The sequence below is a fragment of the Tachypleus tridentatus genome, chromosome 2 (assembly GCF_004210375.1).
Source record: "Tachypleus tridentatus isolate NWPU-2018 chromosome 2, ASM421037v1, whole genome shotgun sequence".
In the NCBI taxonomy this organism is placed as follows: domain Eukaryota; kingdom Metazoa; phylum Arthropoda; class Merostomata; order Xiphosura; family Limulidae; genus Tachypleus; species Tachypleus tridentatus.
Window position 1 is genome coordinate 41,955,948 of NC_134826.1, and position 19,614 is coordinate 41,975,561.

The window sequence follows — 19,614 nt, forward strand, 5'->3', positions numbered from 1 at the left end:
TTTGAGCAGAGCTTCGAAAGATGACAATAAGAAAAGGGAAAATAAAAATAAAAACTTCTTCAGCATTTAATATGGAACATGTGAACACTATGAAATTAGTCTAAATACTAGCTGGTGAAAAGTTTAAGGCCATATGAAACGAAGCGTTAATCGGTAAACACGTAATGAAATTTAGTCATTTGTGTTCAAGCACTAGCGTTGTCAACATCTCTCACTGACATTTCCTGTGTTACCTTAGGTAAAAACATGGCAGAGGTTAAAAAGTTGACAGAGTTTGAACGTAGCAGAATTGTAGAGCTGCAAAAGTAAGGTCTCTCTGAACGTGCGATCGCTGATGAGATTGGGCGTAGTAAAACTGATGTTGCAAATTTCATAAAAGACCCTGAGGGATACGGAACGAGAATTTCAAGTGGTCGGCCCAAGAAAATTTCGCCGGCGTTGAGCAGGTGGATTCGACGGGTTGTCCGACAAGACACCAGCCGATCATCAAACCAGATAAAGGCCTTCACGGACGTAGAATGCAGCTCAAGAACAATAAGACGCCATCTACGAGAGAAAGGCTTTAAAAAACGTAAACGTCTTCAAAGGCCACGCCTCCTTCCACGCCACCTAACAGCTCGGTTAAACTTTGCTCAGAAGCACCAAACATGAGACGTAGAAATGTGGACGAAAGTTTTGTTCTCTGATGAGAAAAAATTTAACTTTGATGATCCAGATGGCTTCCAACGTTATTGGCACGTTAAGGATATCCCATCGGAGACGTTTTCTACACGACACAGTGGAGGAGGTTCGATCATGATCTGCGGTGCTTTCTCCTTTCATGGAACAATGGAGCTTCAGGTTATACAGGAGCATCAAACAGCGGCTGGCTACACTGGGATGTTGAGAGAGTATTCTTATTGACTGAAGGCCCTCGCTTGTGTGGAAATGTATGGATCTTTTAGCAGGACAATGCTGCATTTCACAATGCCCGCAGGAGAAAGGACTTTTCTTATTTTCACCTTTCGAAGCTCTACTCAAATAAGTCGTTGAGTCTATCAACACAAAATGCATATTTTTTTTTTATGTTCATGGGCCTTAATATTTTGGCCAGCAGTGTATATAATTGTACATGAATATTTATTTCAAATGTAAGCTCTCAAATTATGAGTGAAATTTCAGTACCGCTTTTTTAATTGTATAAACTCGACTTAATTTGAATAATCAGAATAATTTCTTTTCCGTTGTACTGTTACTTTAAATACAGTAGGGGATGGATTCATACCGCATCTGGCTAGTTCATGTCGATTAATGCTTGTGTTATCCTTGAACCCGAGATTAGAGTGTTCTTATAAATGAACTCTCAGCCTTTTAACAATCGATCCGATGTAGGAGTCCTCACACGTTTGCAGCAAAATTCTTAAATGACACTTGATTGTAGAGAACTGGATTTGATATTTTTTTTCACTGGAAAAGTTTGAATTCTCAATGTTTGAACACACAATGTAGGTTAATTTGTTGTTAAGTTCTGTTGGCTACGATGTTTATTTTTCATCAAGATTCGAACCCATATATAGCTAAGAGTTTATTACGTGTAGCATTTGAACTTCAAAATTCAGTGACCTGGACAGATATATTGGTATGAAATTCTCAACAAACGTGCATTTAAAATTTTATTAAACACATCAAACGTTTTAAAATATTTTAGAATGTAACTGACAGCCACTATTATTTATATTTTGAAACATTATTAGCCATACAGCACCACAAATCGAATATATATGACATATGGTATAATGAATAGTGCTCTCTGATGTGAAATTCTCTTATTTTTGTATCATTTTGGTAAATAAAATACAAACTTGAAGTAATTCTAAATAACACGAAAATTAATCAGTCAACTTATAGTGATTACCATAGATGAAAGATTAAATCAATGGTTTCTTTCGTTTTTGTTTTAAGATTTTGAGGTGATTTTATAACGTTGTGAGCGCTTTAAATTACAAGATATCTTACTTGTGATACGCCTGGCGTATAAATATATTGCATACAATTTATTTTATAATAATAAGGTGTAATAAAAGAGGAAAATGCAGTACATAATTATGGAATTTTTTAAAAAATCTGTACAAGTATTGGCTTTAACCATAAATAAATCTCACGAGCATTGTAATAAATTTATCTATTTATTATGCTTACAAAAGAACGGAATTAGAAACGAACATACCACTAGATGGCGGTAAAATACTTCCTAGCGATAATCCAAGTGCAAAAACGATGTTGTTGTTTTGAATTAAGCACAAAGCGACACAATGAGCTAACTCTGCTCTGCCCACTACGAGTATCGAAACCTGGATTTTAGCGTTGTAAGTCCGCAGACATCCCGCTGAACCATTGGCGGGTATGTGCAAAAACGATTGTTTGTTTGTTTTTGAATTTCGCACAAAGTTACTCGAGGGCTATCTGTGCTAGCCGTCCCTAATTTAGCAGTGTAAGACTAGAGGGAAGGCAGCTAGTCATCACCACCCACCGCCAACTCTTGGGCTACTCTTTTACCAACGAATAGTGGGATTGACCGTCACATTATAACGCCCTCACGGCTGAAAGGGCGAGCATGTTTGGCGCGACGGGAATGCGAACCCGCGACCCTTAGATTACGAGTCGCACGCCTTAACACGCTTGGCCATGCCGGGCCATGCAAAAACGAACACGTAGCTTTTAGTTGCAAAATCTCTGTAGTTTTTAGATACATTATTATTTGTTTTTAATTTTTATTATGATTCTCTTATTGCCATAACCTAATGTTATTTAAGGCTTTTACACAGAATTACCTTCGTGTAATGATTACTGTATTTTAAAATTTATAGATATATTTGTTTCAATTATAAATTAATCTAGTGACATTTAATGAACACAGCTTTTCATCGCTATCAACAATACTATTTTACTATTCTATTGTTTTCCACATACTTTATAGTTATGTTACAGTTTAATATTTGTTAAACATGTGTTAATTCTTATTTGTGACAAAAGGTCGTTTTTATCAGTTAGTAAGACATCAAATGATAATGGATACACATTAGTCTGAGAAAGAGAGTTTTTTTAGCAGATGTATTTTCCATATGGCCTTTTAACTACACATATTAGAAGTGTAGCTTAGAATAAAGTTGCTGTCTTTTTCAGACTACAGTGGGAAGAGTGTGTCTGAAGATTGGGAGATTAAAAAGTGGCACTCACCGACGGACTATTTCAAAGGTTGTAACAAACGCAAAGCGGAATGATACATCAGACCCGTAAGTTTATTATATGTTGTTACTGGATAATAATGAGTTTGAGTAAAGAATGTATACGTACACTACTGTCCAAAATCTAAAGGCCAATGAACATAAAGACAAAATATGCATTTTGCGTTGTTAGACTCAACCACTGTTTTGAGTAGAGCTTTGAAAGATGAAAATAAGAAAAGGAAAAATAAAAATAATAAACCTTTTTAGCATTTAATAGCGAAAATGTGAACATTATGATATTAGTCTAAATACTAGCTGGTCAAAAGTTTAAGACCATACTGAAACGAAGTGTTAATGGGTAAACACGTAACGACATTTAGTCATTTGTGTTCAAGCATTAGCGTCGTCAACATCTCTCACTGACATCTCTTGTGTTACATTGGGTAAAAACATGGCAAAGGCTAAAAAGTTGACAGAGTTTGAACGTGGCAGAATTGTAGAGCTGCAAAAGCAAGGTCTCTCTGAACGTGCCATCGCTGATGAGATTGGGCGTAGTAAAACTGATGTTGCAAATTTCATAAAAGACCCTGAGGGATACGGAACGAGAATTTCAAGTGGTCGGCCCAAGAAAATTTCGCCGGCGTTGAGCAGGAGGATACGACGGGTTGTCCGGCAAAACACCAGCCGATCATCGAACCAGATTAAGGCCCTCACGGACGCAGAATACAGCTCAAGAACAATAAGACGGCATCTACAAGAGAAAGACTTTAAAAATCGTAAACGTCTTCAAAGGTCATGTCTTCTTTCACACCACGAAACAACTAGATTAAACTTTGCTTAGAAGCACCAAACATGAGACGTAGAAATGTGGACGAAGGTTTTGTTCTCTGATAAGAAACAATTTAACTCGGATGATCCAGATGGCTTCCAACGTTATTGGCACGTTAAGGATATCCCACAGGAGACGTTTTCTACACGACACAGTGGAGGAGGTTCCATCATGATCTGCGGTGCTTTCTCCTTTCATGGAACAATGGAGCTTCAGGTTATACAGGAGCATCAAACAGCGGCTGGCTACACTGGGATGTTGAGAGAGCATTCTTATTGACTGAAGGCCCTCGGTTGTGTGGAAATGTATGGATCTTTCAGCAGGACAACGCTGTAATCCACAATGCCCGCGGAACAAATGATTTTTTCATGGCGAATAACGTGATTCTTTTGGACCATCCAGCGTGTTCGCCCGAACTGAATCTCATTGAAAATGTTTTGGGGTAGATAGCAAGAGAAGTCTATAGAAATGGACGTCAATTCCAAACAATGTATAATCTTCGTGAAGCCATCTCCACCACTTGGAATAACATTTCAGCCAACCTTCTGCAAACGCTTATACCGACCATGCCAAAGCGAATGTTTGAAGTTATTCACAATGGCAGCCGTGCAACTCACTACTGAGATCTCTTGTTGGGCTTTTCCTACCCTGTTTAGGACTTCTTTTTGGTATGGTCTTAAACTTTTGACCAGCTAGTATTTAGACTAATTTCATAGTGCTCACATTTACTCTATTAAATGCTAAACAAGTTTTTTATTTTTATTTTGCCTTTTATATTTTCACTTTTCGAAGCTCTAATCAATAGGTGGTTGAGTCTAACAACGCAAAATGCATATTTTTTTCTTTATGTTCATTGACCTTAAGATTTTGGGCAGCAGTGTATATATATATATTGTCCTAACCAACATACGGAACATTGATAATGTTTTATAATCATCTGGGTGGTGGGAGAAAGCTCAGACATGACAGGATTAGTATTCACAGGGTATGACCGTCACATAATAGGGTATCAAAAATTCGCCACTAGATAGTGCAACACTGGAATCTAGCTTCTGCAGCCTTACTTTCCACCTAGAAAGTCTGCAATTTTACAGTTGTAAAATTCATGTTTCTATACCCGTGATGGGAAAAACAAGGAATGCTCATTGTGTAGCTTTTGGTTAAAAAACAAACAAACCAAAACATATTTAGTAAACAATTTGTCTTGTCGAAACTAGTCGGGTTTGTTCGGTTTTGTATGGTATGTTATACCATTTCTTCATTACTATTACTTTATTGTTTTTTACTGTCTGGTTTATTGTGCCGACTCATGCTTTCTTAACTAATTATCACGTGAAATGAATCCGCGTTCCCTGGTTCTACTTTTACAGAGTCAAGAGCACGTTCAATGTCACGTGCGGGAATTTTTTGTCGTTGTTTTTCACGTGCTATGAAGATCACGTGTTGTGAGGTTCAACTCTGACGGCAAGTTGCAAGACATTATCAATACTCTACACATTAAGCATTTGTCAATTTATTGAGGAAAAAACCTTTCGACTGAACTCTTACTTCGTTGAGTATAAATATTCAGTTATCTCGAAGAATTTTAAGAATAGTAAGGAAATGCTTCCTCTTTCAAACGGAAAAAAAAGCATATGCTTAAGGGAATTACGCTTACGCTAGAGTTGGTTGTTTACCCAAATTGATGGACTATTATTCAAGGGCGTATCCAGCACTACAGATTGGAGGGGGGGGATTCTAAAAGAGTGTAGAACTTTTCTTCTACACCAGCGGTTCCCAAACTTTTTCTTGTCGCGAACCCCTTGAGTTGTAATAGTTTTCACAGAAAACCCTTTTTGAGTAGTAATACATTTTGTGAGATAAAATAGTGTTGAACTTATTGAAAATAAAACGTTTCTCTTACACACAGTATGTAACACGTTTACATTGAAATCTGAATCTCTATTGTTATCACTTTACAGTTAGTGCTCAGTAAAACTGAAATGTAATTTTCGAAACAAAACCATTTAACTAAAACAGATTAACTAGTCTTATTTTGAAGAACACAATGCGTTAAAGATCAGTTAAACAGAATAAAAACAGTTTTAAATCTGGTTTTGTATAACGTATTTCTTTCGTAAATATTGTAATCAATTAGAAGGATATTAAACATTGGTAAGAACTGATGAACGAGAAAAGTGAAAAAAGACGCCATTACTAAATTTTTCTCGCGAACCCGTCAGAATTGTCTCTTATTACATTATTTTTTAGAGGCTTTGCGAGTAGTCTTCCTTCCAAAAATACACGTTAATGTATCGTTAGGTTGCCTAGTCTTTAAGAGTACAATACAAAGATCCAGCAATGCAAGTTAATGTATTGTTAGGCTGTCTAGCCTTTAAGTATACAATACAAAGATCCAGAAACGCAGGTTAATGCATTGTTAGGTTGCCTAATCTTTAAGTGTACAATACAAGGACCCAGAAACGCAGGCTAAGGTGTTGTTATACTGTCTAGTTCTCAAGTATACATCACAAACATCCAGAAACGCAGGCTGTCTAGTCCTTAAGATTGTAATATAAGGACACCTTTTTGTCTTTACTAAAAGTGAAGTAAGTGAAGATTAGATCGATCTTACAAATACTTGTTAAAATATACACTTTGTTGTTGTTAGTGATAAACGTGTAAATGTGGCATTTTATTTGTATCTTTGTTGTGCTTGAAAACAATGTTTTGGATGAGTTATTCTACTTTAACATTAACTCTTAATATTTCTAATATTAAACGAAACTGTCTCCTACCAGTTATTGGCTGTTTTATTCATTATTTTGAAACCAAAATTTCACGTCGCTATTTTTTTAAAGTACTAATAAACTTTTATTCAATAACGCATTTCGTGTTTAAACGTTAACGATGAGAGTTCTTTGTTTGAAGTACGTAACGCTACTCTGTTGCACTTATAATAATGTTAGTAGTCTAATTCTAACTTAATTTAAAAGCAGAAATTCATCATGTTTTCTCATTTATCTATTCGTTTCTAACTCGATTTAAAGGTTTTTGTTTTTTTATTCATTCTTTGTCCTCCTGCGCCGTAGAAAACGAAAATGAAGGTAGGTGGCCAAAGATTTCTCAATATTATATGTTGTGTTACGCGATACATTTAAAGTGCTCTAAGAACAGACCAATACCTAACCATTTCAAGCACGAACCTCCTGGAAAACTAAACGCATGCTTTTCTGAATGTTCGTATTAGTTGAAACTTTCTTTGTTCGATAACTTTAGAGAAATGACATAAGTAAAAATGTAACTTATTAAGTAAAAATACTGTTAAGTAAACAGAAAGGAAAAGTAGAGACAAGACCTAATCCGTCATGCCAATATGAAGTATATTAAGTATGTATATTTTATATACAAATTCACTGTTTATTTAATTTGTTTCATTGTTCATTGAATTTTCGCGCAAAGTTTCTCAAGGGCTATCTTTGCTAGCCGTTCATAATTTTGAAGTCATAAAATATAGGTAAGACAGCTACTTTACAACACCCACCGACAACTATTGTGTCACTCATTGCAAATGAATAGCGGGATTGATCGACCATTATAAGGTCCTCACGTTTCAAAGTCGAGCGCAAACCACACCACACTTATTTACTTAAAAGGCTATTAAAATAATTAAAAAAACATTTTTATTACTACAGAGAAATTATATTTTTAAATTAGTTATTGTTTAAAGGTGCTACCTTATATTTATTGACGTTTTCTTCTAAAAGATGCTGAAGTTAGCGAATTTTTAGGTTAACTTATTTGTTCCATAGATGTTAGGGTTATAAAGTGTTTCAAGTTTTCTAGGAGTAGATTATTCTCTTTTCTCAACTTAAAACTGCCATGAATAGCTTTATTTACATTTAACGCAAAAACAGTTAATATTGGATTTAGCTGTACTTCTACGAAATAATTATCTGTATATTCTACAATTCTCAAGATTTATACGTAATTTTAAAATATTTTAGTTATTCGTGTTTTCCCCCCTCAAGCTTCTAGAAAGTTAGAATTATAGAAAGATAATAGAATAGTTTATAATGATACCAGAAAATAAGCTGAGTAAAGGTAGTCCCTTTACGAAACAGCAGTAAGTCTATGGCGCCACCTAGTGGCATCACGGCATGTCTACGGACTTCTAATGATAGAATTTGGGTTTTGATACCTGTGGTGGGCCGATCACAGATAACCATTTGTGTAGCTTTGTGCTTAATTATAAACAAACAAACAAACAAACAAACAAATCTAGTATTTGTGATTTACAATAAGCATCAAATAAATACCGTATTACTTCGAATTTAAGACACAACTTTTTTTCACATATTTTCGAACCGAAAATTAGGTTCCGCCTTAAATTCGAGGTATTATTTTTCATTCTTCGAAAGCCTCGAAAACATCATTTTTGTCGATATGTCCATTAACAAGTCATACAAAAATCGTATCCGTAAGCATCATGATGCTTGGCTGAACAAAGACAATCATACTTTGACACCAAGTGGTATAATAAAAAGGGTATCAACAACAGTGGAGTCTATTTTAAAAGCTTGAAAGGAAGTGTCGCAAAATATTATTATAAAATCGTTTTTAAAATGTTGTTTATCTAATGCGGAAGATGGAACGCGAGATGACATTTATTGGGATAATAGTGCATCAAACGATGAAGAAGGTTCATCTTCAAAATATAACCGTAAATCAGAAGACACACTGGAGTAACATTCTGATTAAATAAAGACAGCAGGAAGAAAAATTATTGTAATGAAAATGTTTAATTTCCTGTATATTATATATTTTATTTTAAATACATTATTAACATTTTTGATTCGTTAATAAACTTTATTAAAACATATTTATTTATTTGTAATTATCATCCTTTTTTTCACTGAAAATCCCTCATTAAATATAGGGAGCGTCTTAAATTAGAGGGCGTCTTAAACTCGAAGTGATACGATACACAAAAGGTTCTAAAGGTTAAAAAAGTTTGAGATGTTTTTTCACGTTAAATTATTTATTATTGGCTAGTTTTTAGTCTGTTTTATTTTATTTTGTTAGTAATAAATATCTTAATGTGAGAAATGCCTGAAAGTGTTTTTAAATTTTCATTCTAAATCCATGTTATGAGTTTAAGAACAAAGTACTTAGTTACAACACTTCAAGATTACAACAAGATACGGGGCATAATAATGTTGTATTGGATAAGAATTCGTGTTTTAATTTTCACTATATGTTCCTTTTGCAGTTCTCTTAGACTCAAAGCAATTCGACTTCTACGAGGACCAAATGGTTAAACTTTAGTGTTGTGGGAAGCTTGTGATGCTCTAATTGGAACCTAATGCTATACGTAAAACAGTGTATGACGAAGGAATGGTTGTTGGAGAAGAACAGCTTCGATGGGCAATTCTCGCCAAGAATGAACAATGATTTGAGGACATCGCAAAAATCAGATCCTAGTTAAGAACAACCAGTAAATTGAGAAGGAAAGCTTTGGCGTGGAAACCAGACCATTGTTCACAATGAACAGTTATTTGAGAAAGTCGCACATAAACAAGGTATGGAAATTCCAAAAAACGCTGGTGATTATGTTCATCTCGTCCTAAACGTTCGGTGGACCAGATTCCTGGTAATACATTCGAAAGAGGTACTTCCAAACGTTCACCTTTAGAGCTGTCTATTATCGCATAACAGTGAGAACTAATAATTTACAGTGCGAATGTATGCTACTAGGGTGTTGAAACTGCATCTCATATAAGACTGAAGATCTTCTCTTAGGCCTTTTCTTAATAAACTGATGCTCAGTTTACAGCTGCAACTTGCATATGATGATTCTTCATAGTAATTGTTTATGTTCACCTATGCAGCAATAACAAGTGATACGAGTGAGCACAATATATTTATATTTATCTATTAAGGCCTCGCATCTGTGGCCAAGTACGTTTCACGTTCATAATTAAATGTGTTAATTTGGAAGTATATGTGCAATTAAAGAAGTCATACTTTAAGGTATTGCATCGGACATCATTGTAAGTATAATGGTGAGGAGAAACTTGTTTCACCAAATCAGAATATTGTGCTTTTTAGAGGCCTTGACAGTGGCCTTCCTTCTAGAAATGCAGGTTAATGTACTGAGAGAATACCAAGTCGTTTCATCTGCGCAATACGAGGATACAGAAATGCAGGTTAATGTATTGTTATACTGCCAAGTCTTTAAGTGTACGATACAGAGATCCAGAATCGCAGGTTAATGAATCGTTTATTCTTTACGTGTACAATATAAAGATTGCAGTATAAGGATACCTTTTTATCTTTACTAAGAGTGAAGTAAGTGAAGATTAGATGGATCCACTCTTTGGTCGTACTGTTTAAATATATATATATATAAGATAAGTAATACCTTAATATGTAATTAAGATAACTCTTTTTTAATCACGAAAATCGTAATTCTACTCATAATATCAATAGTTTAATTCTGAAACAAGAAATGTGATTTTATTTAAATGCGGTTGTGCTGAAACTAGAGTAAACTATGTCTGTAACGAGTAGAGGTCTTGAATGAAAGGTATAAAACCTGCTGGATCGAGAGAACTAAGTTGTATATTTGTTTAGTAACGTGAACTGTATGATCAGTTTAAATGATTAAACTAGAATGTCTTCCTTTTTGTGCACTTCTAATCAATTCTAACTTACGCAAAATCTTGACTTCGATAATAGTTGTTTATAGATACTTACGTATCCAGTTTTACATTACAATCTTGGGCGTGACCTCTTAGTTAGCGTGCTAGTCTGCTGGTCAAGCCATGTGTCACTGAACACAGCACTTTTAGGTGCGTATGCGTTATAAAAGTGACGTTGTAATCCCGTTTCAAAAGACTCGTGATCTCGTGTGCGTTTGCTAACCATCTTCTTGTAATCAATAGTTCAAAATTAAAGACTTCTATATCTGAATCATGATTTTTTTAAATTTGGCTGTTTAACCCATGGATGCACAAGGTTGAACATACTAGTATCACTCACTTTTATAGATATACATATTTAGGCTCTTATTCGCATCATTGAGTAAGAAACAGTTCCCTAATACATATAGGTAATTATGTGATTTAATTATATTTTTTTTTTTACGTGTCATGAAGAAAATCTTCCAGTTTTATAATTTTTGCAAATAAAATCCAAGCATATATGTATTAGCAAAGAAAGCTTATTTACGGCAATTGTGCCACTTCGGTTCACATGGAGAACTTTCACCGTTTCTTTTGTGTTACATCAGACCTATTTTAAAATTTCCAACCAGTTGTGTTAACGGGTGTGAAGAGGAAAAAACTGACTCTTTAGTTACTACTAAGACTATAGTTACTACTGTAGTTTACAAAATATTTATAAATGGTATTTCGATAAAAAATATGCTTTATAAACACATTTTTATCTTATTTTTAAAATTTATCATATATGTCACTTGGTATAATTTCTTAGTAAAATTACAAAGCACCTCACTGTTTTTTTTTTCTCTTTTCGATTGCCACAAAACAGGCAAATTTATCAACTATATAAATTTTTAAGACTCTTGTTGCATATAGTGATGCATTCTCTATATTCATAGGTTCAGGTGGATTATTTAGTTTATTAGGTCTCTTTGAAGTTTATTGATATAAGGGGTCCCTAAACCTAACGTGATCAAATACTTATATCTAGATTATAGAACTTACAAATATAATTTATCTTAAAGTTGACTATTGTGAAAGTAATTGTTTTTGTCGTATATAGTCTGTTTAAATCAAGTTTTTGTAAAGATATTACTGATCTTTAACTGAAAACACAAGTATATATATATTCACGTTAACATTATTATAAACGGATCAGTAAAATACGTAACCCCAAGCCTCTGTTACGTGTACAAAAACGATATCCTAAAACTGCTAATGATAAAGTCTCCGTAAGGCAGACAAGTAAAGACACGCCTCAGTTACGTGGACAAAAGCAATATCCTAAAACGTGATAATGTTAAAGTCTCCGTAAGGCAGACAAGTAAAGACACGCGTCAGTTACGTAAACAAAAACAATATCCTTAAACGTGCTAATGATAACGTCTCCTAACGTAAAGACACGCCTCAGTTACCTGGACTGAATAACAAGTATTTGTTACTTGCCAAAGACTGACTTCGTATATGCACCAAGATAAAGTTACCTAGCAAGCTATTTTATTGTTAAAGCATTCCTCACGCCGAACAAGCATAGAGTAAAAAGCCTAAAATAAAGTTTATTATAAACTTGTGTTTAAGGAAATCTCAATCAGCTACTCGTTTCACTTTTACATACTTGACTCGCATAGCAACTGAAAATTATTATATTAATCCTACGGGGGGCCTATCTCCCTAGTACAGCGGTAAGTCTGCGGATTTACAACGCTAAAATCAGGAGTTCGTTTCCCCTCGGTGGGCTCAGCAGATAGCCGGATGTGGCTTTGCTACAAGAACAACACACACTCCTCCGGCGGGAGGGGGGTATGCCCCCAGGTATACTCTCTAGATCGAGCTTCTCCTTACACTTTCAATTCCCCATCTTTGCAACTTCTTCCTAAACCAGTATTACATCTCATCGTTTTACTTATTCCGAAGTAATCATTGTATATGAATGCGAGCTGTTTCAATATTATCATAAATATGTTATTTGGGCATCTTGAATTTAAGTACGTTTCCAGCAAGAACTAAATTAAGATGAGATATGTTACTTTACATAAAATACACTAATTGTATGAGATATGTTACTTTACATAAAATACGCTAATTGTAAACAAAGAAATATTTCGTTTTTCTTCTTCGTTTGATTGTTATTTATTATTTCTAGTTCATGATGACAATCTCTACCAGATGAATACAGTCACGTGATACTGTTTTCAGACTTTAAAAGATAAATATAAGATATAAATCATTGCAGTGGGACTCAGACTTGAGAAGTTATATCGTTAATGTTTAACAGTGGTTTCGCGCCTGATACTTAAGAGAATGATACACGATGCTTTATGTTTATTATTATTTTTGATATTTAAAATTACGTGTTAATGAATAGAGTTGTAAACTAGAGGGTACAATTAAATAAATAAGGGACATCATTGTTCACCTAGGTCGCGTGACAGACTGGGTATATTTTGTAGTTAGACTGAAATAATCAGTCTGCTAATCAAGTTATCTGTCGAAGTTTGCTAAATATTCTCCTTCCAGCTAATTAATTACTTAGTTTTCTTTCGAAAAAAAACATTCCAGATCTCCTGAAATGCAAATCTTCGTTTAATTATCAATTTTTTTTTCATTAATAGATCAATAATTATTCCATGCACAATATTTCCTCTTTTAAATCGAGGCCCAGTATTTAAAGCTGTCGCTTTTTTGGATTGGAGGGGTGGAAGGTTGAGTGGAGAGGGATCATTATACAAGATAAAGGCTTAGTTTCAAATCTACTTGAAGATATCTTATGGACATTAAGAAAAATATCCACCTCAATATTTAATGTAGCTAATCTTAAAATTTAGAATAACCAGTTGTTTTTTTTTATTTCTCGAAAATACACTTAACTGATGAAAAGCGTGTATTAACATATATGATGAACTACGAGTTACCACTGGCTTAAAATTAATATATGATGAACTACGAGTTACCATTGGCTTAAAATTAATATTTATATATTTATGTGCAAAAAAAAGGTTGAATTATACTTTTATGTTAAAAAACTAAATCCAAGATGACCAAAAAATTTCTCGAACGTAAATGCAAATAAACTTCCTCATCTTTGTTATTTGATTTGTTGCGACATCTTTCAAAGTGTCTTTTATGAATATGTTAGACTAAAATATTGCAAATTTCATATCAACCATTTATTAACACGTGCACATTATTTTAACAAAGTATTCAACCTAAAGTTAAATATTTCTTTTATTTGATTGTTTTATTGTATGCGATATCGAAATTCCAATAAAAATGAATAAAACGTATGAAATACTTGATGTTTGATATTATTTCGTTAAAACTTTTAACAAATCAGAATTGGTGATAAACGAACTGTTATAAAAAGCTACAATAATAATAATTTAATTTCGATATGTAAATACACATTTACTTTTATTTGTTTTATTATCGCTGTGTATCTTTACATTGATCTCTTGATGTTTATCTTGTTAGCTTCAGTGGCGGCGCCAGGATATTTTCGTTGGGGAGGCTGAGGTAAACTGTGGAGAGGCTTCCCAAAATGCCATCAATATGAAGTATAGATGGTAAATTATAATAATGTAAATACCAAGGTACATTTCAGAAAGGTGTACTATTTTGAACTGCGTTTTCAATGCAGTTTTCATTGGAAACTTATACTCTGATTAATAACTCATTATTACAAATTAGAAATAATCTGTTTATGAAAATATGTGTATATGTAAAAGAGGAAGCTCACCTAAATTCCACCCAGTTGATCTTCACAAAAAAGCTGGTTTCTTCATAAGTTCACATTATTCATACAGGCCAAACTGTGATTGTGATATTGTTCTTATTATTATAAGTGTGACAAGCACCTGTTACAATAATGTAACTACTACATTACATTAAATTAGGCACCTCTAAATAACCCAATGACAATTTCAAAATTCATTTTAGAATTGTTTAGAATATTATTTGGTCAGTTGACATGTAAGATTATTATTTAATCATAAGTATAACATTAATTGGATTGTAAGTCACAATTTTGGATGGCTGATACACTTTGCAAAATGATCTCACAGAGGACACAACACCGGCTAAATGCTTCATAGTTTTGATCTATATACAATACACTTATACATGCATGCTATGTTTTACTTTTCAATAAAAGATAAATGAAATTAATGGGTAAATACCTGTGAAACTTTTGGTTTATCAAGTAAAATCCCTGATGATCTGTTGTTACTTGAAATCAACGTGATTGTCTAATCTTTGTCAAAGCTCAAGATAGAATGGCATTACACAGGGGGCGGCAATACAGCACATGAGTTTCAGTGCATTCAGTACGTTGCTATGGGACGCATGACACATACTTCCGTCTTAATGAAGACGTTGCGTTCTACAGATCTATGTCTCTTTGATGTTAATTGTTAAGCAACAACGACGATTGTGTTTTCCATATTTTATGAATATATGTAGGTAACAATATTTAGGGGTTGAGGGGGGCTGGGCACATTTTGGGGGGCTCAAGCCCCCCAAATACCCCTCTTGGCACCGCCACTGATTAGCTTATCATTCAAATATTTAAGGATCTTATGATCCAAACAAGTAAGTAAGTGTTGCATTTAAAAAAACAACATTTTTTCCAAATGGATTTTAAGGAAGCGATAATGTTGGAAACAATCCGTTATTACCTGCAATCACTGTTATCAAGTTAAACCTGGATTTCTTACCTTCGGAAGGACATTGATTGTTATAAAATTTTCAGAGGCTACTAGGATGATACCTTGGGTGGAAAGATTGTCATACGAGAACAAGTTAAGATATTTGACATTGTCTTATCTTGAAAATAGTAGAATGTTGACGGGATCTTGTTTAAGATTGTAAAAAGAATAGATTCTTTTGATGACTCATCTTTTTACATATTTAATGGTGAGAATGGTAGATGTAGGGACGTAAATAAAAATTCTGGAATTGTATGAGTCATCTAAGACAACTTTATTTTTCTAACAGTACGGTTGGCCTTTGAAATGGGTTTCCTATAGATTTGATGGATGCTGTTAATTTAAGTAAGTTTGAAGGAAAACTTGACAAGTAGTCGAATGTTAAAGGCTGGCTTTAATTGTTTTATATTTACTTTTAAAGGCTGTCTTGGAAGATAAGATGACTTAGTTGATCCAGAAAGTTACTTGCTGTCCTTGATTTATAGGAATGTATGCATGTATATCTACAGAGTTACTCAAAATAAACCAACTAAAAAAAATCGTAATTGTGATATCACAGAGGTTTTTCCGTATTTCAAAGTTGTGGAAAGACTGGCTTTTATGAAAGGGTAATTGACTCATTGTATAGCTGTACTGTTCTGATTTGTGTATATTTTCAGATAGTTAACTTAATTTTCTTAAATTTGCATCATTACACGTGTGAGATGGAGAAGTCCCTTGATGTAACAAATTTAATATTTTTAATATTTTAAAAAAATCTTTAGTAAAACTTTTAACATTATTTTCCGTAGTTTGTTTGCATTTCATACATAACAAAATACAAAAGGAAGAAAAAGGTGTTTTTTTATCGCCGATTATTAGTGGCTTAAGAAGATATTAAAATAGGACTTGTCCATCGATGAACTAACTAGGTTTTAGCAAAAGTCGTAGAAAAAAGGGATACCAATTATTAAAGTTTTCTTTGCTCGAATGCTGGGACCCGGCATGGCCACGTGGTTAAGGCATTCGACTCGTAATCTGAAGGTTGCGGGTTCGAATCCCCTTTACACCAAACATGCTCGCCCTTTTAGCCGTGGAGGCGTTATAATGTGACGGTCAATCCCACTGTTTGTTGGTAAAAGAGTAGCCCAAGAGTTGGCGGTGGGTGGTGGTGATTAGCTGCCTTCCCTCTAGCCCTACACTACTAAATTAGGGACGGCTAGCGTAGATAGTTCTCGCTTAACTTTGCGCAAAATTAAAAAAAATAAACAAAATAACTAATACTAGATTTGTCGCCGTTTATTCGTAACCCAGGTGATAAACAAACCGTAGTTAAATCGCAGAAAAAAAGCTGAAAATAAAAATAAACTGTTACGACTGATTTAAAGGAACAAGAGAGAATTATATGATCATTCTTTACTGGAAGTCATTTGACCAAAACGATGACCACATAAAGCTTGTTCATTGAAACCTTAACCATAAAATTCTTTTATTTCTTTTTATTTATGATTTATTGACCCTATGTCAACCATTCTTTTAATTTTTATGTCAAGAATATTTTAATTAAACCATCGAAAATAATTTTTCTTTGTTCGAGCAGGGCGTGGCCTGGAGAATAACGTGTTACACTGTGGATTGAATTATCCAGGGTTTGAGATGTGATTGGCTGAACATAATCTTCTCTTCATATTTCTGTTCAGCAGTTAAAAATTAAAGACTGTATCTGAATCATAGAGTAAGGGATCATGAAATTTCTCAGACCAAGGCCCCTTGGAATATTAAAAATTTTGCGGCCCACACCCCTAGAATCTATATATACTAAGACCCTTAACAGTATTATGTATTTTGTGTATTTACTACCCCCTCCACCTGGAGTCAGATTGGGAACCTCTGTCCTATAGGACTCTCTTACATTGTCACTTGACCAACAGTTCCATAAAGTCCCTGCCAGGTTGAAATACCAAGACTAATGTACAGGGTGTTCGGAAAGTCACTGTGCACTTATATATTTATTAACAGACATGTTTTAATATAGAATACAAGAGGTAAATATGAATGACAATTATAAACAATGCTGAAAGTGACCCCCGTTGGCATCAATACAGGCCTGGATCCTTCTTATTTTGTTTCTAAACACTGCTATCAGTTGCTGGCTTGAAATAGACTGAAAGAATGCTGATTACAAAACTACACAGTGACTTTCCGAACACCCTGTATTATCTGCTTTGACGTAACAATAAAAAAAAAGTTGCACTGAATTTATCATAGTGAGGATGCAATCATATCGGTTTATTTGTTACTGGGTTTTTTACCAACACTGTTCTAGTGCTTGAAAATAAATTGTAATTCAGGACAAAAAACATCGAGTAGAATAAAATATAAAACTGATATGGTATGTTTTTTGCACACATATATTAAGTTTTTCAATTCATAATTACTAAAATTTAACAGCAGAAAAAAAATAGGTTTCATGAACAATTTTTCTGTAAATATATGTTTTGTAATTTTCGAGCAGATCTACACAAAAGGGTTAACTCTTCATAGCCAGACTAAAGGGAATACAACTTGTACACAGCTCCCCTCCCAATCAACTCTTAGGTTACTTTGTCTGACCAACTAGTGAGATTTGGTAGTTATTATTATAATGCATCTACAGCCTCAAAGCGATTGCAGCTCGGCATGGCTAAGTGGTTAGGGCCTTCCATTCGCAATCAGAGGATCGCGAGTCTGAATCCCTGTCATACCAAACATGCTCGCCCTTTCGCCGAAGGGACGTTATAATATTACGATCATCCCACTTTTCAGTGGGTGGTGATGACTAGTTGCCTTCCCTCTAGTCTTATGCTGCGAAATTATGGACGGCTAATGCAGATAGCCCTCGTGTATCTTTGCGCGAAACTGAAAAACAAACAAGCAAAGCGATTGCAAAACGCGTTCTGGATGCTAAATGTCGCGAAGCAGATACACTCGGAGTACACTAGCCACTAGGCCACTTTAGGATCGTTACTTTTGTTGTCTCATTTAATCCAAGCTATTTAGTTTTCTTTCCTTTTTTTTTGTTTTACACATTCTGTTCTTGTTGTTTTTAAATGTATTTAGAAACCTGCAGAAATAGGGTTTATTTTTATATTCAAAAATTGACGTTTGAAACTTGTCTTAGCATTTTTTTTCTTGTGAAGCCATTTAATGTGTTTCATGAATAATTTGAAGAATTTTAATTTGCATCCTGTTAAAGTTTATTATCGTTTGATTGTGTAAAACCACCACATTTTAGTGTTAATAACATTTATTAATGGCACAGTTTAAACATCAGCAACACTAGTGTTGAGGGTATGTGACAGGTTAAGGTCCAGATGTGTGAAATTCTATAGCACTTGTCTTTCTGGTAAATATGAGTCTAGTGAGAAAAGCTTCTCTTGTTACAAACAAATTTAAATTGTACAATATAGTCTAAGGTAAGATTCAACAGTGGGAGAAGCATGACAATATAGTCTAAGGTAAGATTCAACAGTGGGAGAAGCATGACAATATAGTCCAAGGTAAGATTCAACAGTAGGAGAAGCATGACAATATAGTCCAAGGTAAGAATAAACAGTAGAAAAAAACCCATAAAAATAAGGCAATATTCAATAGCAGAAAAATGATGCTAATACAGTCCAAGGTAAGATTAAACAGTAGAGATAACAAGACAATACAGTCCAAGGTAAGAATTGAGGGCAGGAAGATCATGGTAATCTAGTCCAAGATAAGATTCAACAGTAGGAGAAGCATGACAATACAGTCCAAGGTAAAATTCAACAGTAGAGGTAACAAGACAATACAGTCCAAGGTAAGAGTTGAGAGCAGGAAGATCATGGTGATATAGTCCAAGGTAAGATTAAACAGTAGAGATAACATGACAGTACAGTGCAAGGTAAGAGTTGAGAGCAGGAAGATCATAGTAATATAGTGCAAGATAAGATTCAAGAGTAGGAAAAGCATATATTGTTATGAAAAAAAGGGAAATTTGATTATTCTCTACCAACACCTAAATCGGTCTGGGTAACTATTCGAATTTTTATATTTTAAGAGAGAAAGAGAACATAAAGACGAAGGTGGTTCATATCCATAATTCGCAGAAATTATTCGTTATCCAATTTCTTCAGAAGTGCAAATGATATACATATAAACAGAGAATATAACAATGTATCATC

At 34.1% G+C, this 19,614-nt stretch overlaps 1 protein-coding gene across 1 annotated transcript in view; it reads left to right on the forward strand.

The window, feature by feature from the left end:
* LOC143245478 (multiple PDZ domain protein-like) overlaps window positions 1–9,335 on the forward strand; it is a 78,953-nt gene extending 69,618 nt beyond the window's left edge. The window contains exons 13-14 of the mRNA XM_076491840.1: window positions 3,163–3,272; window positions 9,287–9,335. Of these exons, the coding sequence (XP_076347955.1) occupies window positions 3,163–3,272; window positions 9,287–9,335 (159 nt within the window). The remainder of the gene's footprint in view (window positions 1–3,162; window positions 3,273–9,286) is intronic.
* Window positions 9,336–19,614: the final 10,279 nt, after the last annotated feature.